Source organism: Caloenas nicobarica, chromosome 1 (genome assembly GCF_036013445.1).
Source record: "Caloenas nicobarica isolate bCalNic1 chromosome 1, bCalNic1.hap1, whole genome shotgun sequence".
Taxonomy (NCBI): Eukaryota; Metazoa; Chordata; class Aves; order Columbiformes; family Columbidae; genus Caloenas; species Caloenas nicobarica.
The window spans coordinates 5034023-5057205 of NC_088245.1; the positions used below are offsets into that span (position 1 = coordinate 5034023).

At 46.9% G+C, this 23183-nt stretch overlaps 1 protein-coding gene across 2 annotated transcripts in view; it reads left to right on the plus strand.

Annotated features, from left to right (window-relative positions):
• Positions 1 to 22345, plus strand: part of LOC135996722 (store-operated calcium entry regulator STIMATE-like) — a 39990-nt gene extending 17645 nt beyond the window's left edge. The window contains exons 4-9 of one of the 2 annotated variants that reach the window (XM_065648905.1): positions 489 to 610; positions 11232 to 11344; positions 12449 to 12532; positions 13532 to 13648; positions 20948 to 21160; positions 21733 to 22345. In XM_065648905.1, the coding sequence (XP_065504977.1) occupies positions 489 to 610; positions 11232 to 11344; positions 12449 to 12532; positions 13532 to 13648; positions 20948 to 21160; positions 21733 to 21846 (763 nt within the window). In that variant the 3' untranslated portion in view covers positions 21847 to 22345. The remainder of the gene's footprint in view (positions 1 to 488; positions 611 to 11231; positions 11345 to 12448; positions 12533 to 13531; positions 13649 to 20947; positions 21161 to 21732) is intronic. The other variant, XM_065648913.1, reaches the window with a different exon arrangement.
• Positions 22346 to 23183: the final 838 nt, after the last annotated feature.

Here is a 23183-nt window from a genome sequence, read left to right on the forward strand (position 1 = left end):
AGTAAAATGACCTTTTTGGCTCTTCTGCTACACGGTTTGCAGAGCAGCTGTGGTGTCCAAGAAGCTTCCATTTTCTTGTATGAAATTCCAAACACATTTGGTTCTGCTTCCCTGAAACTTGGGATTTCATCCTAATAAGAACAAAAGATGCTACAAATGGAGAGCCTCCTTTTTTGGGGTTACCCTTAAGCAAGGCTAACCCAGGAAGTATTTAATGCTGTATAAATAAATAAGCAATGCCAGAGAATTGGTGGAGCCTGCTCCCTTCTTTGCTAAGCCTTTTAAACTAAGAAATTGCTGGTAAGGCTATAGGAAAATCCAATAAAAGAGAAAGGAAGTGAGTTTGGACTGTTAAGTGGGGATTTTTTTAAAATATTGGGGCTTTTTTTAAAGTATTCTCATATTGAAATAAAATATTTTGAATAAGGCTTGAGAACACAACTGAAACCTGAGTGGTGTGTTGTTTTTTTTCTTTATTCTGCTTTTAGCTACCTTATTAATTTCATCCTTGATGCCACGCTGGGAATGCTGCTGATCTGGCTTGGCGTGAAGGTTGTCTCCTGGATCGTGCAGCAGAAGAAGTCCACGTACCTGGTCTTCGGAGAATATGGTAGGTGTCAACCGCTCTGCAGTAAGGAAGCTTGTTTGCTCCCAGCTATGGATGGGGAGGAGTAAATGGCAGAAACTACCATTTGGGGATAAAATAGGTGAACAGCTGCTTCTGTTGTCCCTTCTCCAAGGAGCTCACAGAGTGTGTTAAATGCTGGGACATCAGCACACATGAGTGTAGCAGGTTGGTGATAAAAAGTTGAACATTTTCTCGGGTGGACAATATACCCCAGGACATGTGTATGGTAAGCTAAGGTGTTTGGGGTGGTGATTTTTGGAGGGTTCTTTTGAGGGGGGTGGTTCCTGGCCTCTCATTTCAGAACATGGAGCTGTTCTTGTATTTGCCTTGATTTATAGTAGGCATCAGTAGGACACAGCCAGGCCCCGAAAGTGAGTTCTCAAATGACCTGTGGGGTTTTGGGGTGGGATTTACCAGCTGATTTAAAAAAAAAAAAAAAAAAAAAAAAAACCAAAAAAAAACCCCAGATAACAAAACAAAAAAAACACACACAGAGAAAAACCCACAAAACCAAAAAACCACCACTTTTAGGTATGCCCAATTGTGGCCCCTCTCTGCTTCAGTTCCCACCTTGAGATGGAGAAAGTTTCAGAAAAGCTTTTCTCAGCAAAGCCCACTAGAGGGTAGCACTTCTCTTCAGAAAGAGCAGAGCTTGCTCCTGGCTGCAAGAGAGGGAATTATTAACCCTTTGCCTATTTTATGTTATATCTAATATAAAGAGGAATTCAGTCTTACTTTAGAAAATACATCCCGTTCATACCAATCACATTCCCACCTTTAAGACTTTAATCATTAAGTCTGTTCTGAAGGTAGTCTTGTTCCTTTGTGTCTTTAGTAGCTGGTCTGATAACTGAGCTGGTGAAACTTGGACCAAACTGGGATTAGTGTGGAGACCCCACTGACCTGAGAGCTCTTACTCAGGCTCCTGTTCACCTTGTGTGATGGGTCATAGCACAGGATGAAGGGGATGGTTTGGTTTGTGGGACAGCACAAGCAGCTATAGACTAGGAATGAGATGACAACAGGTGGGTTGAAATGATGTGATGTGGCAGGACTGGCTCTTGTCAAAATTGAGAGTGGCTTTAAAGGCTGCAGTGGTCTCCAGAGCAGGTTCAGCATCCTGACAGCATGTGTTTGGTGGAGACTGCCTTCTTTCCCTAATGGCTCTTTTTGAAAGAGCTGAGGAGCCAAGCACAGATTGCTAACGTAATTCAGATGAGACAGCAGAGGAATCCAGATGTTCTTAGAATCATAGAATAGTTTGGGTTGGAAAGAACCTTCCAAGCTCATCCAGTGCCACCCCTGCCATGAGCAGGGACATCTGCACCAGCTCAGGTTGCTCAGAGCCCCGTCCAGCCTGGCCTGGGATGTCTCCAGGGATGGTTCAGCCACCACCTCTCTGGCCAACCTGGGCCAGCGTCTCACCATCCTCATTGTAAATAATTTCTTATGTTCAGCCTGAATCTCCCCTTCTTTAGTTTACAACCATCACCCCTTTTCGTGTCTTAACAGGCCCTGCTGAAAAGTCATCTTTGTTCAGGAGCTTGCATTTTTGCTGGTTTTCAGCAACAAGCGCTTGAAGCCCAACTGCAGCCATCCCGGGGCACAGCTTCATCTTCACATGCCACGTCTGCAGTTGAGCAGAAGCAAGGAGATGTTGAAGTGCATTGGCAGCTTGCTTTAACCTTGCAGAGCAGTAATGAGCTTCCACTGAGCTGTAGCTGGCCTCTCTTGAAGGCTGGCTTAGGCTACAGAGATGGCTCACTCCTCTGAGGAAATCTTGCTTTCATTAACAAAAAAGTTTCTGCTGTTGCTTGAATGTAGCTCTTGAGTTGAGGATTAAATATCTCATCCACTCAGCGCTGCTCTTGGTGAAGGTGTCTGGGCAGAGTGACCACGATGGAGAAGTTAGGTAGGAGTCATAATGGCATGTCCGCTGCAATCCTGCTGTAGGGCTAGGGAAGCAAAACACTGCTGTCCTCATCTTGGGTGGGAACTAAGTTCCAAAACAGTTTGAAAGATGCTCATAAACTTTGTCCGGTCTGATACAGGCTCCAAAAATATGATTCATTTTCTGATCTAATTGCTGTACCAGACTTTATGTTGCTTTCCTCAATTCTCCTGAGGAGCAGAAGCATCTCCTGCAGTCCTGCAGAGGAAGAAGGGCAGAAAAGCACCCAATCCACATTGTAGACAGTGGTGAGTGCTGTTGCTCCAACCATCAGGAAAGAACAGTTGTGTATTTGTCCAGTATAGCCAGTACCATCTACCTGAATGGTCTCTGAGGAAAAAAAAAGAAAAAAAAAAAAAGAAAAAAAAATTCTGTTGCAACAGCTTCCTTTCTGACCCTCCAGCTCTTGGTTGCATCCCTGGAACAGATGCAAACAACTGCAGTTATCTTTGGTTTTGGCTCCAGCAGTCCCTCAGCTCTGCTGTTGGTACCCCTGTCTCCACAGCCCTGGGTGGTGCTCTCTGTGTGACTGTAATAGCAGCATTAACGGAGAAGCAAAGAAAAGGAAAAGCAGCTAAATCCATGCTACTATTTTAAGCACCCAGCTGTCCAGAACTGTTTAGAAAAATCAATTACTTTTGTATTTCAAACAACCAGGAGACGCCCATTCTGAGATCAGCCTCTCTTGTGCCTGAGCTCTCAGCCAAAGACCTTTGCAGCCAGGAATGACCTGGGGTTTAGCTAGTGGAGAGTCTAAGGCTCCTATATGCTTATGTTCCTCCATCTTTGCCCAGCAGTTCTTGATTAGTCCTTGGATTGCGTCGAAGCACAGGAAACTGCATTTTAAAAGGTTGCTGTCTCTTCTGCAGATGCTTGGCTCCTACGATCAAAGACTAGAGAGGTTTGTTCTTCATCTGAGGTCAAGTAGGCTTTGTAGAACAGTGGTTGCTGTACACATACTCAAAGATAACAAACTCCACGAATGCTCTGTGCACCATTTGTTCTTGCAGGGTAGCAGCAGACCCTGTCTATAGGTGCTTTCCATGTAGGGGACTTCTGCAGGCAGGAGAACAGAGCAGAGTTGGAGCTGCAAAGGACTTGGGAGGTGGATACCCAAGGTCTTGGGGATGCTGCTGGGTCTGTACAGACTGAGCAGAGGGGATGATGATTGGAGTCAGAGAGCACAGATGAAACCTGATTGAGCTTTGTGCCCCACCTCCAAACTGCCGCAACCCTCTTCCCTCTCACCCCTTCCCCTGGCAATAAGAAGCTCCCTAGAGGGAACCCCTAGATAGCTGCAGTGTCCTGGCATTGCAGTTGTGTCTAATAACTTTCAAATATTACTGTAGAAATACTGGAGTATTTCTTTTAGGTAAGCAAACATTATGAATTTGCATTAAGAGATGGTTTCTGCAATATGCAAGTAAAATGCTGAAGAGGAGCATTAGGAAATGATGGGGAGAAAGAGGGTGTTCTTGCTTGAAAATGCCTCTTTGGATGCCCATCTGGATGCTGACTGGTGTGTGACTCTGGCTGCGGTCACCGACTAGTCTAAGCTTGATGCTTTGTGCTTGTTCACTGTCTGGAAATGGAAAGTCATGTTGCTTGGAGGCCTTTAAAGTCTGTTTAGTGGCTTGTTGAACTCTGCTGGTCAGACTTAGTTATAAGAGAATATGCTCTGTGCCAGCTGCTGAGTTTAACTGAGGACCCGTGTAGGCTGCTTTTGGCCCCGTTGTAATGTTGTACAAAATTTCCATAACAAATATTCCCATGTCCTGAAGCAGCCAAGGGAGCTGGCTGCTAATGCTTGAGGAAATAAAGCTGAAAATAGCTCTAACCTGAGGGTTTGTGCTTTTCCTTAGCATGCTTGGTCTTTCCACCTCCAGCACCAGGGAGAAAAAGTACGGAGAAGGCTGAGGATCATCCTCCAATGGTGAAGTGTGTGGTCAGGTCCCCTGCACTGAGCAGGGCTGCAAAGCTTTGAACCTTCCTGCATCTGGCTGATCGCAGCAGTGTTTGCCCCAATGCAAGACCGATATCTCCGGGGACCAAAGACCCAGAGCAATGCTGTGACATTGCAAACTGGGAACTGATTCCATCTGTGTGCTCTCCTGTAGTTCAGATGCAGAACATGCCAGAGGGTTTGGGATGTCCACTGGACCCATCTGGCTGCTCTGATGCCACTTTGTCCTGCCCGTAACCGGTGTAATTGCTGATCGGGTGCTGATCTCTGAAAACCTGTTCTTGCCCTCAAAGTGAGCGCTTCTGTGCAATTCAGGTGTTTTCCTGCTCTGTCTTACCTTCCTGTGTACTTGGCATTGAATCATAGAATGTCCTGAGTCGGAAGGGAACCCACAAGGACCATCAAGTCCAACTCCTGTCCCTGCATAGGACAACCCCAAAATGATAGTTACATCCTTTGATTTTGGAGGTACTGTTTGAGTATCTCTTAAGAGTTTGTGGTGTGGGGGGTGGTTTTGTAACTTTTATTTATTTATTTTTATTTTTCTATCCCTACCATATCACCCAGTGCAACTTTCAGTTCTTTCAAATATTTGCTTTTCCTCAACCCTCTGCTTTGGCTGTGGTTAAGTTTTTTCCTACCTGCTCAGTGTACACACAGCCCCTGAAAGACCTTAAATAAAGCTGTCTGGCAGTAACATGTGGGCTATGCCGACAGCTTGGTACGCTGGACAGCCTGGATTAAAATTAATCCTGTTGTGTGGTAACAACTCAAATACCTCAAGCAGTGCTGCTTTTGCTCTGTGAGCTGTTAGGCTCCCACGCACAAGCAGAATATGAGACACATGTTTATGTGATGTTGCTGCAGGAACCAGAGTCCCAGGTCTCCACCAAGGAGGAGTTGCTGATGGTGGGGTGGGGAGCACCAGCAATGCTGCTGGAGGAGAATGGTCTAAAATGCAGTGTGTACATCTTCTGGATGAAGGAGGGTATTTATTTCTATTAAGGTGGGAGATGGCTGTAAGAAGATTTGAGCGAAGCATGTTCATTAAGGTAAAAGGAGAGGCTGGTGGTAGAGTCACTGTGTAGAGCTGAGATCTCCTGGATTACCTTCCAGCTAGGACTGGTGAGGCTCCATCTGGACTGCTGTGTCCAGTTCTGGGCTCCCCATTTTAAGAAGCACTAGGAATTACTAGAGAGAGTCCAGCAGTGGGCTACAAAGATGCTGAGGGGTCTGGAGCATCTTTCTTATGAAGAAAGACTGAGAGCGCTGGGGCTGTTCAGCCTGGAGAAGAGAAGCTCAGAGGGAATCTCATCAATGCTTATAAATATCTGAAGGGTGGATGTCAAGAGGACGGACCAGACTCTGTTCAGTGGTTCCCGATGACAGGATGAGGGGCAATGGGCACAGACTGAAATATAGGAGGTTTCATCTAAACATCAGGAGAAACTTCTTTCCTTTGAGGTGCCAGAGCCCTGGACCAGGCTGCCCAGAGAGGCTGTGGAGTCTCCTTCTCTGGAGACATTCAAACCCGCCTGGACACCTTCCTGTGTGATCTGCTCTGGTGACCCTGCGTTAGCAGGTGGGTTGGACTGGATGATCTCCAGAGGTCCCTTCCAACCCCAGCCAGTCTCTGGTTCTTTGACTGGGGACAAGAAACTGGAAGTGTTCAAAGGGAACATGATGCATCTCCTGCCAGGCGCAGTGCGGAAGCTGCAAAGATCCTTAGGACCTGTTCCTCACTCTACTACAAGGAAAGGGAAGCCCTGAACACAGTAAAGAGGAGAGCATATATTCATTATTATTATTAATAATAATAATTTTAGTATCCACGTAGCAGATTGGTTTTTGCTGGCTGGCAATTTTGCGTGGCAGAAACAGTCCTGTAGGCACTCACCTAAATCTGTGAAATGGAAACACTTGATGAAAGAAGAATCCTTTCCAATCCTTGGAGTGGGGCACCTCACTAAAGCTCTGAAGTTGCATCTGAGGATACCCCTGATTATCTTGTTGTAGGGACCCAGCACCTAAATGAGGTGCATGGTTAGCTGGGATCAGCTTGAGTTTTCCAGGCTTGATTCCTGACTGTGGGAGGAGGAGATGCAGCGAATCTGTCTCATGGGCTTGCCCAGGGACCACACCAAAGGCTCCTTCTTCCTTCAGGAGATGCCAGTAGATGGTGACTTGTATGTTACTGACATCAGCCACAGTTAGTGGTGAGTTAGACTTGGATGACGGCCACTCTGAGATGGATCAATGGTCCTTGTGTGACTTCAAACCTGCAGAGGTAAGGAGCAGCCAGATTAGCTCCTTGGTGAAGAGGAAACAAGCCTCTGTCAGTTTATAGCTGAAGTCATCCTGGCAGCCTTGTGCACCACGCTGCTTTTTCATTTTCGTCTTTATCCTGAGTTATTTTGGTACTGAGCAGCCTCCTGTCCTTGGGAGACCAAGATGCAGTCAAAAGTAACTGTGGGGATACCCTCTGATCTTTCTGTCAAGGGATGGAACTTAAGCCCTGTCTAATTATGTGCTTCAACATGGATTTCTGTACAGAAACATTTCATCCCATGGTCTGCAAACAAAGCTCAGAATGGAAAAGGCGGAAGGGGTTGCAAAAACAGTGGCCTCTGCATAGACCTGTGGGTCTCTTTCTGTAACCTTCCACTCTCTACCCTGGACAATTAAGAAGTTCTGGTGTCCCTCTAACTGTGGAGGAGATTCACAGCATCTCCTGTAGGTGATGCAGAGAAGACCAGAGTGATAAATATGAATATATGAAGCTCCATGCTGTGATGGAGGCACCTTTGACAAGGTGGGATGTGGTGGGTAGTAAGGGGCGCAGGTCTGTCCTTCTTGTTGGCTTGTTGTACCACTTGTATGTGTTCTGCAAAAGTAACCAGTGAAGCTAGCCTAACTGGGGCAGGCCTTTGTTCTTGGATAACTGGGGTTCCCTAGCTGGGATCTTGCAGTTGCACAGTAAAAATTGTTCTCTAGGGAAGGGAGAAAAGGTTGTCAGACTTGAAGAAAACTCAAGAGCAATTTGGTGGCTAACTTGGATGAGGAGCTATTAACCTCGGAGGCGTGGTTAAGTCCATGCCCAGCGTGGGTTAAGTAGCTGGTCACTTTTTGCTGGTTAAACAAAACCTGTCTGTAAAGATGGCTTGTTGAGGGCTAGGGCTGCCAAGTGCACAGTGTACGAAACTAAGAACGGTAGCTGTTTGTGATGATGAATGGTAGTGACTGCCTATCCCCAAAAGGGTGTGTGGGAGCAGGTATTTGGGCGAGATCTCGAACTTGCTGTTGCTTCTTGGGCAAGCTGAGGCAGCGGGGGGGTGTTTGGCAAGTGTCGTCACGACTGCAGCATGAAAGAACAGGCTTGCAAAGGGTGCTGCGGGTGTTAGTCCTGTCTCCCCACGGGGGATGGAGCACAGCTGACAACACAGACCAAAAGGGAAAGAGTTCAAATGCAGGAAGGACACGGTGGATGTTTGTTTTCCTATTTCGTTCGTACTCGGAGCTCAGATGGGCGATGGTAACCTGGGGGCTTGTAGGATAGCTAGTCTTGGGGTATGGGGCAGAAAACCCCACTATAGTTAACCTGTACCAAAGACAACTAGGCTGCCGAGTGTAGCGGGAGAGGCTGTCTATGCTTCAGGAGGATCAAAGCCTGTCTGACACTGGCCTTTAACCGCCTCTAACACTGCTCCCGTCTCCTCTGCAGACCACCCATTAAGCTGCTGCCTGCCAGGGAGCAGAGATGAGCACTTTCTGAAATCCTCTGCGGGTTCTGCTGGTCGCACTCACACGTAACCTTCCTGGCTCCCTCTTCCTTCCCTCCCTCTGTGCGGTTGCCAGCTGGTCTGGCACTCTCTGCTTGCTCTCCTCCCAGCTCGAGCAGCCTCTCTGCACCACCGCCCTCCCAGTCCTTCCTCTTCTCCTCCTTTGCTTCCTTCTCCATCACGGCTTGAGCAATTAAAAAGCTGGGATGCAAGGTTATCACTCTCAGGTCTCTGGCATGGAGACGCTAGCTCAACGCCTCTATTTCTTAGCTATAGCTTTGCAACGAGGCAAATGTTTTGGTGCATTGCTAACAAATGACAGGATAAGGCATGCAAACCTGTTTTGCCCTTGCTGGGAAGCAGATCCGCTTAGAGCTGAGCTTGGCTGGATACCAGCTTTTGGTAAATCCTGGTATGTGCTGCTGGTCTCTGTGGCTGGAGGTTTGCATAATGGGTTTGGATAAATGTGTTGTTGTGAACTACTGGTATTGTGTTCCACTCCCACGTCTCAACAGCATTGTGCTGAGAAAAGCGGGGCAGAGCTCCCAGTCCACTGCCATCCGACCGCACATCGAGCATTGGCATCTCATGGTGGGTTGTGTTTTCTCTTCCAAATTCCGGCCTGATTATGCTGGAAATAAGTGTTGCCAGGGGTTATCTTTGTATTCAAGTGGTAAGAGGAAATGCTGCAGCTTTCCTAAGCCAGATACTGTAGCTCAGTTTTGCAGACCTGAGATATTCCGATGAGCCTGGGAAAATGATAACCAGCTGGCAGGGTGCTTACAGAGGGCTGAGGCAAGCACATGTAATAGATATGGTACCATTATCATTGTTAACAATACAAATATGCTTTTACTTATTACTTGGTGAGTACCCCACTGGAAACATTCATATTTAATTAGCATTGATTCTTTTTGAGTAAATTGCTCTAAAACCTGGGGCGATGGAGCCAGTCCCTTGCTCAGACAGCGAGTATCACGTAACCAGCTGATCACTTCATCAGCAAAAAAAAGTAATTCTGTTTAGGACTGAAATTTTATGCTTCTTGAATTAAAAATGGTAATGAGAAATTTTCAGACTCTCTAGCAACTGGATGGGTAAGGCTTGGCAGGGAACAAATAGCAGGTGATGTCCTTAATGGTGGTGGTGGTGGTTGGTTTTGTGGGGATTTTTTTTTATTGTTGTTGTTGGTTTGTTTTTTGGGTTTTTTGTTGTTTTGGGGGCGTTTTTTGTTTTCCATAGAGGAATGTGCAGGATACTGACTGGTCCTTGTAAAGAGGAGAGTCAGTCCAGAAGCATCTTGTCTGGGGGATTGCTTTTGGGATTAGCTTTAATTCAGAAGAGACTCGGTCTCCCATTCTGGTCAAAATTCTCCAGGATTTTGTGACCTACTCCCATGAGGCTCTTATCCACTGGGAGGGTGAGGAAAATATTGGGCAGACCCATGTCTGTGAACTTTTCTAGGTTTGTTGAGGTGAAATGAAATCACTGATGCCTTGATAAAAGGGTACCAGAGAAAGGGCAAACTAAATGTCCAGTTCCCCAAAGCAACACATGCTTGTAAGGAATTATTTGAGTGGGATGCTGAGATTTCTGAGCTCTCAAACCTTCCCTGTATGAAGGATTTTAGTGGTCTGTGTGTTGATGAGATGCCCATTTGCACAAGTAGAGCTTCCTCTCCTCAAATTCCTGTATCCATCAAGCTCAAAGTAGCTCAACACCATGAGAAGGATACTGGTAGTGCCCATCAGTGGAGAGGGAAAACTTGCATCTCCAAGGGCATGCATCCTTTCCCCCAAAGATTCATAAAAGTTGATCCAGTCTCCTTGGAGTTACCAGGGGTGGCTTTTCCATTGAGCACTTGCAATGCTACTGGGCTATGGCCCTTGAGAGCCCAGGAGTGTTTATGAGTGCTGGGGTTGCTGGATAAACACAGGGAATTTTGGGTCTTCAGGCAGAGCCAGAGCTGTATCTCTTCCCTTTTACAGAAGGTGACTACCTGCTTTGTAGGACACCTGTAGGACTCTTGCTCCAGCAAAGCTGTTGATCTAGGAAGGACAGGCAATGGTGGAGGAGATGCAAGGCAAGAAAGTTCTTGGTGGTGGTTTTCTCCTCTTGGTGGATTTCAGAGGCAGGCTGCTGGAATGGAGAGGACAGGAGGCAGGTAAATGCATGTAGTGTTAGCATTTGCAAGGAAGGTAGATATGACTTAAGTCATGTCTGAAATTTGTTACTTTCTTGCCCTTCAAATTAACCTGAAGTCTGATTAGTTGCCATCTCCATTTCAGAATTAGCCCCAAAAAGAGTAGAAAAAGATAATCATTTTCTAGAACAAAAGGCCAGTGGTGTATGTCATGTCTCATGAGGGAGAGCTCTCTTGCTTATAGCCAGGTTTAATTCAAAAGCACAGCTGCAGTGTGAAAGGCAAAGAGCTGCCCTGATACGGGAGTCTGCACAAGTGAAAGTGGGGTGCATTTTTTTTTTTTTGCCTTTCCATGTTTATTTCTCTACATCAGTTTGAAAAGATGCAAAATGAGCTGCAACTATTAAGGGATGGGAGTCTCCTAAATTTTCTCTAATACAAGTCAGATTTACTTTTTTGTCTTTTTAAAAACTAGAAAAATTTGAGCTTAAATCTTGGTATGGGTTGATCTTCAGTGGAGTAATGACATCTAGACCCAGCAGGGACCTCAAACCTTTTTACCTCAGGCATGTGCTTCACAACTACAGATAGAGAATCTCTCTGCTAATTTTAAGTTTGGTATCTAATCTTTGTCTCACTGCAAAACTTGTAATATGGAAGCACTTCCTTGTCCCTCTGATCAGCTCAGGTATCAAACATGAGGCAGCTTTTGTGCAAGGCTGTCTCCTCCTGTCCTCTGTCTCAGATTTAATATGTTGTTTTCCCAGGTGACCCTCCACAAGCTGCCGCCTGGATTGGCCAGTGTATCCTCTACTTGCTGATAATGGTTTTTGAGAAGACTGTGATTAGCCTTGTCCTACTCATCCCCGGTTGGACAAAGGTAAGTTCCTGAGCTGTATTTTTCTAGTCACAGCTGTTGTGGCTTGTTTCTTGTCAGCTTTGCCTTATTAGTGGTCCCCATCATTGCAGGTCTTTAATCCTTATGACTCGTTGACATCCCTCTGTAATCATTAGCTATTACTTAAGTTTGGGGAAACATGACTGTAAGTTTGGCTTTTGGTACATTTTCTTGCTAGTCAAAAGCTAGTGGAATAAGACGCTGCTTTGATTTTCTTTTCCATCTTTGGAAGGATAAAATGGGCTGGCCTGGCAGCTGAGTTACTTCCATTCTACATTCTCTCATCAAGTCAGTTCATGTTGGTGTTTTGTGATCCCACACATAAACAATGGGGGGCTCTTAGAGATTAATTTGGAAAGAATTGTCTGAGTAGTATGTGGTTCTTTCCTCCACACCCCTGCTGCTTCTGTATGGTAGTTCATGCAATGCTAATTGAGTTCATCATGAGTTTCTCTTTTAAAAAATAAAAATAATAATCTATGGCACTTGTAGCCATGTACCTGGTGGCAGGTAGGTATGGCGGCTGTAAAAACCAATTATGGGAGTCAATGGAAAACTCCAGTTTAGAGTGCATTTACACATAGTGCCTAGTACCTGACAGGTTGATGTCACTGAGGAGTTATTTACAGCAATCCGTGAGCAGTTATCTGTTCCTGTTCAGGGCTTATTTTTCAAACCCAGTAGTCTACAGTGCTCAGCCTGGGATGTGGATGTGTTGTTCCACAGCACGTACTGCTAGATCCAGAGGTGCTGCTGGATTCCTCTCTGTGCTTATCGTGCATTGCTGGTGTCCTTATTTTGCAGCTAGGCTCCAAGGAGCCAAAGAAAGTCCCACCAGTTGTTGTCGTGGGTAGTTACACTGAAAGAGTAGCACTACTTATTTCTCACTCTCTACAAAGCCATATATTTGGCAGCTGAGCTAAAGGAATAGCCCATATGATCTTTGTATTATTAACAGCTGGGTTAAAGCAAAGGCTGCGGAGCACTAGCTAGGAGACTGCTGGTATAAGAAGGCAACCAGTTTGCAGCAAACATCTCACAACAAAGCTGTGCAAATAATGCTTCTGAATGCTTTCTTCTCTGCAGCTTCAGCAGATCCTCCTGGGTTACATCCCAAACCCCCAGCTGGAGCTCATCCTGGTCATGCTCGTTGTGCCTTTTATAGTCAATGTAAGTGATGCTTCAGCAAGCGCTGGGTGGGGTGGTTTGGAAATTGTGGTCCCTCCTCAATGAGGAGCATGTACAGGAGCTGGCTTGGGGCAACCTTGAGTGTCTGGGACAGGGTGGAGGGTAGTGGAAACAAATGGATTTGTTGCCATGAATACACAATCTGTCACTGCTGCCCTGCCATGATCCTAATTCCCACTCCCTTGTCCAAGATGCTGGGTGGTTGATGCTTTAGCTCCTTGAGGAAAGATGAGGCTCATTAGCTGAGGGCTGCATTTCAGCAGCAAGATACAGGCATGGGGATGTCCCAAAGCCCTTTAAATTCCTATAGGATGGCTTGTTCAGTGGTGGCCTTTGGTGAATTGTCAATCTAGATGTTTGACTAGACTTCAAATTATATTACAGCAAGGCAAGGTATTCAGGTTACTCAAAACTATCAACCTCCTCAAAACTAGCTTGGCAAAACCTCTTAAAAGATTAGATTTTTTTTTTTCTTCATGCCCCTGATTCTGGGTAATCCATTACCTCCTGCTATTCCTGCTAAGATGGGAACTCTTTTCAACAAGTATTGCAATGGATACAGAATTGGCAAAGTTGAGTTTACCACCTTCTGCTACCAGCCTTTCTCTGCCACATCAGGCTGCATTTTGCTATTAGAAGTTCCCAATGAACTGACCAGGGACTGGTGCAGACAGAGCAGATAAACCTTGGATGGAGCTTGGTTCAGTAGTTATTTCCTGATTGAAACCTGGCCTATCCTGTTGTGGTGTGTTTGTTTTGTTTTTTCCCTGGGTCTTCAGCTATGGAATCAATAGGATTTATGAGAAAGGGCCTCAGGAATTTGACTCATCCAGCCCCTATGGGCACTTGATGCAGGGTTAATTTAGATATTAAATTAGGTTGATCAAGGGTGTATATCTGGAAAAGCCAAAAGGAGAATGAATAACTGATCGAATTACTTTGGTCTCTGCAGTCTATTTATATAACTTCTTTCTCCCCAAGGCCATTATGTTCTGGGTTGTGGACAGCTTGATCATGAGGAAATATAAGCAGAAGGACACCCTGGACATCAATGGATCCATAGAAACTCCTCGGGCTAGGAGGACTGAGGAATCTCAGGTAAGACCAAGGATGTCCTGTGTTTGAGACCAAACTGCAAGCTTGTGGTATGGGCTGTGTGCCTTACCACAAACACACAACGTACCAGCACTTTGCCTAGACCTGGGGCATGAATGTGGATGATGACCCTGCTAAGTCAAACTAACTCTTCATGCTTGCAGCTGAGGCCAACAGAGGGATGTTTCCTGGCAGGATCGGGCCCTGTCTAACAATGAGCAACATTGCAACCTACAAAGTGTTGCTGAAATGTTGCCCTAAATGATGACAGTATTTTGTGGGGTATGAGCTACCTTCTGCAGTGTCCTGTGTGGGCTTGTTGGAGTGGCAGGCTGAAGCTGGTGGGTTCCTCTGCACTGTGTCTCTCAATTTTCCCATTTTTAATTGTAATTAATCTTGGCTTGGAAGAGCTTGCTTTCCTTACTGTAATTGGTAGTATCCTTTTTGAGGACAAGACCTCATTGGCAATCCTGTTTTTGTCAGCTTGATATTTTTTCAGCCAGATGATGGTCCCTTAGCTGTAGAAAGCTGTATTTTGTGTCGCATGAGCTTGACACTTAAAAGTTATGGGGGGAGGAAATGCGCAGTCCCAGCAGACTTTGTTCTTGTTAATAACATGTGGTTTGCTGGGCAGGTGGTGTCTGTGCTTGTCATCAGCTTTTGGGCAGAGACTACAACCTGAGTCATTGGGTTGAATTCCCTTCCTTGCCCTGACACCCAGACATGGTTCAAAGTGCTCTGTGAACAACCGCTGATATGCTACAGTTCACTGGCGAGACCTGTTGAGATAAGATAGCTTCTGGCAGTCATAGGCTGGCTCCTGAAGCAGCTCCTGCCAAGGAATTTAGGATGAACAGAAATAGCTCTTGCTCTCTGAGAGCTCTTTTTACAAAGAGTAACTCGGCTCTTGCGCTGATGAGTTGTGGGATGGACAATTACTGGTTACATTGCAAAGCACATGGAGGCAATAGCATTTAATGGTGTTTAATGCTTGGCAGTCTGCACAGCAGCCGTGACTTCCACAGCTCAAGGGTGCGCTGGGGAAGTGTCCACCACTTGTGGGGATGAAGAGTCGGAGGAATCTTCCCTCTGGCCAGAAGACCAGGCAGATGTGAGCAGCTGTTGAGTAAGTCACTCCTCCTGGCCATGCCTCCAGATAAACAGTTGTTGCTTGGCAAAGTCACTAGAAACACGATGTGGCCCAGGGAGTTTCTCGAGTGGTGTATGTGGTGAGGATATCTTCAAGAAATCTTTGTTCTTTTGCAGAGAAGAGGGAAAAGAGGCCTGAGCTGGGTGCTCCCAGTATATCCTGGTAGTTGTGCATCGAAGCTAGGAACTCACACCTAGTATGTGAAGGTGGATTAACTCTGGGCATGAAGTTGTCCCAGGTTATGGCGCAGTCCTGGGTTCTTAGTGGTGACTGATGTTCCAAGAGTGTCACCTCTCTAGAAGAGCTAGTTTGGAGGCCTGCTCCAAACGTAAGGCTGTTGGTAAAGATCAAACTTACTGGATGGATGTGCTGGTGTGTTCCTGAAGGTTTAAGACTGGTTAAAATTACACCACCTCAGAGGCAAGGGTAAGGAGGTGACATCTCTAGCTGAGAGACCAACCTCCTTTCCACATTTTGAACCCAAACTTGCAGCATCCAGTCCCATTGATAGTGGATGCTGTGGATACACAGATGGTGTTGCACTTACTGGTCCTTCATGGAAATGGAGCTGGCCCTCTGACTTACTCTGCTGAAGAGGGGGGCAAGTGTTTTGTGGCCTTACCTCAGTTTTGGGTAATCTGAAGGGAAGATACCTGTTAACCTCCAGAAGCGAGGAAACACTTTTCTGGCAGCTCAACCTAGATGGATTGTTTCAAGTGATAGGGACAACACCCACAGTCTGGCTCTTGCTGTCAAAGGCTTCTCCTGTCTTCCAACTGCTTGAGTCCTTTTCTCATCAGATTTTTGCTGATACCTTCAATGTACAGGTCATCCGTCCATCTTGAAACCTTCAGATCTATCACCGTGGTGGAGCTACCAAGGGGACTGGTTTGTAGCTGGAGCAGTCTATGGGGCTGCCTCCTTTCTCCTCAAACATGTTGCTGTGCTTCTGGCCTCACAAAGTTTGAGCACAGAAAGAAGATAATGAAGAAATACAGAAGTAGGCAACCTGCTTTTCCATAGAACCATAGAATCATTTTAGTTGGAAGAGACCTTCAAGTTCACAGAGTCCAGCCATTAATCCAACACTGGCACTAAGAACCTCATCTATGTGCCTTTTAAACCCCTCCGGGGATGGTGACTCCACCACTGCCCTGGGCAGCCTGTTCCAATGCCCGACAACCTGTTCCAGGAAGAAATTTTTCCAGTCTAAGCCTCCAATTCTGCTTCTTGGCACTGGGCCTCAAGGTGTAGCCATAGGCTTCTGCTTCATGTGTCAACTTTTTAGGCTGTAAATTAAACATCATATTGGCTAGCTGGGCCCCACAGCTGGATTGGTTTGAATTTAGTCTTGAAAACAGAAAATAAGGGTTTGCTGGGCTCATTGCTGCTGCTAATAACCTGTTCAAGTGGGGGAATTTCTTCCCTCCGTGCTGCCCAAAGGAGGGGGGCTGAGAAGCATCTGTACAGGGCAGAGCTGGCTGAGGCTAATGTGTCCCACAGTTTATCAGGGTTCATCAGGGCTGTCTAGCAGCAGGCGCCAACAGCTCCCCATCATGCTGCCTTCTTGAATTTCAACCCTCTGCCTATCTTGCCAGTAGAGAGTGTCATTATTTTCACTTGAACTAAGCAGTTTGCATTTGGAAAGGGGTGAGGGGAGAAGGAGGAGAATGGAAAGAGGGGGGCTGAAGTTAACCTGTTAAAAACCCACACTTGGGATTTTCCTATAGGCATAGCAGGAAAGCTCAGCTTTGTCCTTGGCTTGGTAAATCAGCAAGAATAAACCCAGCAACCAGCAATCCTGCCACTGATGTCACTTAATGACCGTGGCTGCGGTTTAGACCAAAGAACTGGCGGCCTCTTGTGAGTTTTAAGTCTCTTCTGGTGAGCCACAGATGTGACAATGGGCTCTTGCTTATAATGGAGAAAATGCTGCACTTTGTTTTGGTTTTTTTTACACTAAAACCCTGAAAGGGACAAACTCTTATAGCTGCAAGAATTTCACCATTCCTTCCAAGTCAGTCTTAAAGCTCTTTCTTGTTTCAGACTTGTGCCTTGCCTTGCTGCATCTTCATAGAATCATACAGTCGTTTGGGTTGGAAGGGACCTTCAAAGCTCATCCAGTGCCCCCCCTGCCATGAGCAGGGACATCTGCACCAGCTCAGGTTGCTCAGAGCCCCGTCCAGCCTGGCCTGGGATGTCTCCAGGGATGGTTCATCCACCACCTCTCTGGCCAACCCGGGCCAGGGTCTCACCACCCTCATGGGGGTGGGGGGGGAAAATCCATCACTGCAGTAGAGCTGCAAGTGACTTGTTTGACTCTCTCTTGTGGGATGGAAAGAGATTGCTCAAGAGTGCCAGTCTGAATCCAGTGCTGTTCAGGCTGGAGAAATGCATTCATCTGCATGGCCCTTATTTATGCTTTGCATGTGTCCTGCCCTTGACCTGAGTCTCTTTTCCCTTGCCCTTGCTAGTGTCAATAAACTTTAGATATTATCAGTAATTTCTTTGTTTCCTCCACTCAGGAAAACAAGTCAGTTTTAGTAATACTTTATTTGATCTTTTTTGAACTTGTTTTTGTTTTCTTTTTTTCCCAAGGGAAGCGAGTGAGTTTCTGCTCCTTTTCTGAAGGCTAACATTTTCAGAGACAAGCCTTAAAGCAAAATTAGGTATAATAATAGTGGTACTTGTGAGAATCATTGGTGCGAAACTAGAGGCTACTTTAAGGTTGGGAGGAAAGCTAATATACTGTGTGGAGTTCAGCACCTGTCCCAAGTCCCTTCATAGGAGCTGTGATTTTTGGCAAATCCCTAGACTGAAGATGCTGATGAATCATAGAATGTCCTGAGTTGAAGAGACCTACAAGGACCATCGAGTCCAACTCCTGTCCCTGCACAGACAACCCCACAGTTCACACCGTGTGTCTGAGGGTGTTGTCCAGTCTCTTCTTGAACACTGTCAGGCTTGGGGCTGTGACACCTCCCTGGGGAGCCTGTTCCAGTGTCCAGCACCCTCTGGGTGAAGAACCTTTTTCTGATATACCAGTACCTGTGCTGCTTGCTTTCAAGCATTGAAGAATACCCTAAGACTGAGTTTGATTTGCTAGTTGCTTAACTTGAGCTTTTAAATAGACAGGTGTGTGGTCCTTATGGGAATGCTAAATGAAGGTGGGCATAGAGGTGGCTCTGGAAGGAGACTCTCCCACCTGTCAGCCCTACTGACTCTTGGTATCTCATCTAAACTTGGTTGCAGGAGGTTGGTGGGATGGTTCCTACCTCTACACCAGGCTGGTAGACCTTTAAGGAAACAGGCTTCCATGGCTAGCATAAAAATGTCCCCAGTGCTTCATTGTTTTCCAGCCTGTGTCATAGTTCTCACCAGTGTTATTAGGTTGATGGTTGGACTTGGGGATCTTAAAGGTCTTTTCCAACCAAAATGATTCTATGGTCTGTCTGGGCAATCTCTCTGCCACTGAGATGGCTTGGTTATCTGAAGGGTCTGCTTGGATGGAGTTACCAAACCAGTAGGCAGCCTCTTCCCCTGGACAGGAGGGATTGGCAGAGCACATGGGCAGCCCTGTCTTGGGAGTGTGACCCGCGTTGTTTTGGAAGCTGCTGTCCTCCTGGTGCGAGAAGGAATGCATGAAGTATTTGAGGACTGCTGAGTGAGACAGTAGCACATTGTCTCAGGACTGGGAAACTGGTCCACTCCCAGCTGTGCCACCGACATGCTGTGATCCTGACCTGGACGCATCTACAGGGGAAGCGTCTTGTCCAAGTTGTGCTGAAAACTCCCAAACTGGAGTTTGGCTTGAAAAAACATATCCGAGGGTATGTCCCACGACTGTCATGGTGATGAGGTGCCATCTTGTGATGAAACTGCCTGGGGAATTGTGGAAAGGCTACTGGGGGGCTGTTGGCTCGAGCAGCTCTGTGTGAGCTGCATGGCGGGCAGGTAGCAGCCTGAGTGGGTCTGGATGTGCAACACTTAGTGCCTGCTCTGTCATCCATGCTTGGCTGCAAGGGGATTTGAGCCTGCAGCTGAAACCTGCTGAAATTTGTTCGTTAGGCCCCAAAACTAGCCTGTTGCAGCCTGTCAGAGTTCAGTGAGCTTATAATGCCACGTGTGACTAATTACTCACCTATTTTTTCAGGTTCGACATCACAATATTAATATTATAAACAGAGGAAATCTTCGCTTGGAAGAGATGGGAATTTTCCAGTGCGTGTCTTGAACCAAAAGAAATTCCTTGAGACCAGTGCAGGGTGGAGGGGAGGAGAGAGGAAGACAAGAGAGCTTAATGTGATCTACTGCTATCCTTGGAGTGTCTGAAGCGCTGCTGTGAAGATAACATCAGACGGAGGGGCTGTTGTGTGCTGAGGGTGGGGAGGAAATCTTCCCCTGCGGCTCTTCTGCTCCTTTGAAGTCATTGATTCATTGCAGTTTGTTTTTCCTGTTTAGTCATTTTGTTGCTGTGGTGACTGGCCCTGTGGTGCTGCCGAAGTGAAAACGAGTGCACAGTGATAGCCACAGATAAGACTAATACCCCCATGCTCCTGGTTTTGCCCAAGGAATCATAGAATCACAGAATAGTTTGGGTTGGAAAGAACCTTCCAAGCTCATCCAGCTCCCCCCCTGCCATGAGCAGGGACATCTGCACCAGCTCAGGTTGCTCAGAGCCCCGTCCAGCCTGGCCTGGGATGTCTCCAGGGATGGTTCAGCCACCACCTCTCTGGCCAACCTGGGCCAGGCTCTCACCACCCTCAGTGTAAATAATTTCTTATGTTCAGCCTGAATCTCCCCTTCTTTAGTTTACAACCATCACCTCTTGTCGTGTCTTAACAGGCCCTGCTGAAAAGTCGTCTTTGTTCAGGAGCTTGCATTTTTGCTGGGTTTCAGCAACAAGCGCTTGAAGCCCAATCGCAGCCATCCCGGGGCACAGCTTCATCTTCACATGCCACGTCTGCAGTTGAGCAGAAGCAAGGAGATGTTGAAGTGCATTGGCAGCTTGCTTTAACCTTGCAGAGCAGTCATGAGCTTCCACTGAGCTGTAGCTGGCCTCTCTTGAAGGCTGGCTTAGGCTACAGAGATGGCTCACTCCTCTGAGGAAATCTTGCTTTCATTAACAAAAAAGTTTCTGCTGTTGCTTGAATGTAGCTCTTGAGTTGAGGATTAAATCTCTCATCCACTCAGCGCTGCTCTTGGTGAAGATGCAGATGGGGTCTCACCAGAGCGGAGCAGAGGGGCAGAATCTCCTCTCTGACCTGCTGCCCACGCTCCTTGTGATGCAGCCCAGGACACGATTGGCCTTCTGGGCTGCAAGTGCACATTGCCGGCTCGTGTCCAGTTTTTTTTTACCCACCAGTACACCCAAGTCCTGGCCTCTGTGACTGTTTGAGCTGTTGGGGATGCTCTGCATGTGGACGCACTGGGCTTTTAGCCCATGCACCATCCCTTGACTTGTGCCTTTGAGCTGGAAGGTTGCTGCTGTGGGTTAGCGCAGGCAGGCTTGCTAGGGCATTGGTTCAGTCTTTGGAGCAAAGTGGGGTCAGATGGGGCTGAGGCTTGGGTTGGGAGGTCTACACTGCCTTGCTGGAATAAGCTGTATGTGGGGGATTGGTTGTGGTACCTGGCCCCTGTCCCCGCATCAGACATGATCTGATGATGCCATTTTGGGTTCTGTGATGGGCAAGTGGAGGAGGGGAAAAGGGCTACTGGTGTTGCTCACGTAGAGACATAAAACTAGAGGCCCTTGACTGTGCTGTTAGGCTTCTGCCTCTCTGTAGAGTTGGGTGCTGAGGACCTGTCCAGGCTTCTGATGTGGATGACAAGTGTTTACCAGAAATCCCATAAGTTGACTGAGCTCCTGGGTGCTTCTGGCCATGACACAAGCTGTAGCACCAGAATTGACTGTACTTCAGCTGTGCTTAGAGGTAGCTACTGTCAGGGGTAATGACAGTAGGGCTTCTCTGGCCAAAGCTGGGTTTTTGAGGTAGGAAGAAGGGGTAGAATGGGGTTTAGCAAAAAATCTGTCAGGCTGTGAATATGTAAATTGCTCATTTATCCAGCCTGCTGGCTGGCGTGGGATTTCAGCTCTTCTGCAGTCAATGCAGCCACAGCCCAAGTAAAATCCAGCGTTTTTCCTCTTCCAGATGATGTGGCTGGAGGATGCCCCACGTGTGGCTCTATCTACATCGTGCAAATGCTCCGGGCCGGTGTCAGCCAGTTATTATAGCTCAAAACAGCCTGTTGATAGCTTCAAGTCTGAAGTTAGCTACCGTGAAGGCGTAGGTGTTCCTGGAGGCGATGGGCAGCCTTTTGATCATGCAGCAAAGTCATGGGCTTTCTTACCTGGAGAGGTACCGGTGAGAGGTGTCAGTGCTCTATTTTTGGGTCCCACAATTCAGATTGAGCCAGGAGCTGCTGTGCCAGGCAGAAATAAGATGCTGCCAGGACAGCACTCCTGAGCTTGCTGGCCATAGCTGAAGCTAACTCTGTAGCTCTGCTTGCTCTCCTGGCTGAGCTCTGGAGATAGTAAGCAGCTGGGGGCCTGGGAAAAGGTCTGCATTTGGTACAGCTGCTTGCAAAATATGTGGCCTAGTTGGTTTTTTGTACATCTCCACTGAGGCTGCAGCCTGGCCTGAACATTCATGTCTATGTCTGAGTCTTGTCTCAGGGGGAACAATGCTTTTAGCTGCCTGTTCTGTTCTTGGGGAGGGGGGAGGTTGGGACACCAGATCAACGTGGTGTCTGCACCCATATCTGTCTGGCTGTTGTTGGAGAGATGGTCAAGGTGACCTTGAGACCTTTCCCATCTGCCAGAGAGGATTAGATCTTGCAGCAGATCCCTCTAGGGGTGCTTGACCCCTTCAGGAAGCAGCATCAAGAAGAGCTGAGAACTTTCCCTCCATCAGCATCTGTCTGTTTTCCTTTCTAGGTGTTGCTCTCTCCAGACATGGATTTTGATCAGTCTGAAAGCGACCAGGATATTTCAGGGCTCCAAGGAACGAACCAGAAGATGAAGCAGCCCAGCTACCAAGTGGTCATCTGAAAACACTGACACAAGAGAGATGGAGGAAAAGGAGCAGCACTGTGACCCTTGAGCTAGCCAAGGACGGGCAGGATGGGGAATGCCAGTCGATCCCCCTGGATCTGCAGAGATTCTTTTGCCTGCCTGATCTAGGCCTGTCCTTCTGCAGTTGTCTCTTTGGGATGGTGTTGGTGCATCCTCTATGGGCTTGAGCAGTATCTGCCTTGCCTGTCTGACCCTAACCTGTACACTTGCAGGCACGTTGAGGTTAGGGGTATGGATCCGTACTTCCCCTGGCTGGCCAGCTGGGTGTAAATTTTTGGCAGGGCTAGAGGCTGAAATCAAAAGATGATCTCCTTTTTTAATAGAAAATTAAAAAAAAAAAAATCCATCCTGTACTACCTGAAATGTGACACTTTTATATTCACAATGCTCAAAAGAACTGGTTTGCAATATGTATTTAAATGTCTTGAACTGGGAATATTGTCTCAGTGGATCTGATGCTTTTTACAGTTTTATAAGGAATGCAATAAATATTTGACTTAAAACCACTTCATAATTGAAATGCCTTGATGTGCTCAATGTTTTGCAATACCTTAATGCTGTAAAGGGTGGAGGGGATCTGTTGAAGTTTTCCTTGACCAGTTTGGCAGAGCAGGTTGTCTTACTGTAGCAGGGCTAACCTAGTAAACCTGCAGAAGAAGAGCTGATCACAGAGCTCTGTTTCTGTGGATGGGTTGTATGGGCCACTTCAGTGCAAAGATGCGATGCCGCAGCATCAGCCTCTGCTGGCTCCAGACCAGAACTAACCTGGAGATTGATCCCAGTTGCCACCTTAAAAGTGAGTGTCTAGAGGAACTAGAAGTTGACTACTTTCCTTTTACCTAGTTTAAAATAAACATATAAAATCTCTGCTGGACCTGATTCAAAAACTAGATCTGAAGAATCAACTGAAGCCCTGTTAACCAGCCCTGATGTTCTGGGTGTAAGGGAATGGCCTCAGGTAGGATGGCTGCAGGAGAAGACCCCTGGGTCATCCCAGATCCTGGCTCCAAATGTGAGGTGCAGGGTTTTCCCCTTGCTCTCTTTTTAAACGTGACTGAATTCGTCTATAAAGCCACAAAAATGCAAAACACTTTGTAGCTTTCCTGGGGAGGCACAGTGCAGCTGCATAATGCCCTGCCAGGCTGGGTGCAGATACACAGCTTTGATGAGATCCGTGGACAGTCCAAATGTTGGATAGTCCTCAGAGCAGGGCCTGATCCAGGATCCTCTGAACTGAACCAATAGACCCAGCTGAGCCATAGACAGGCTTTGCTTATTACAAGATAGTCCCCAGAAGTGCTGGGTGGGAATTA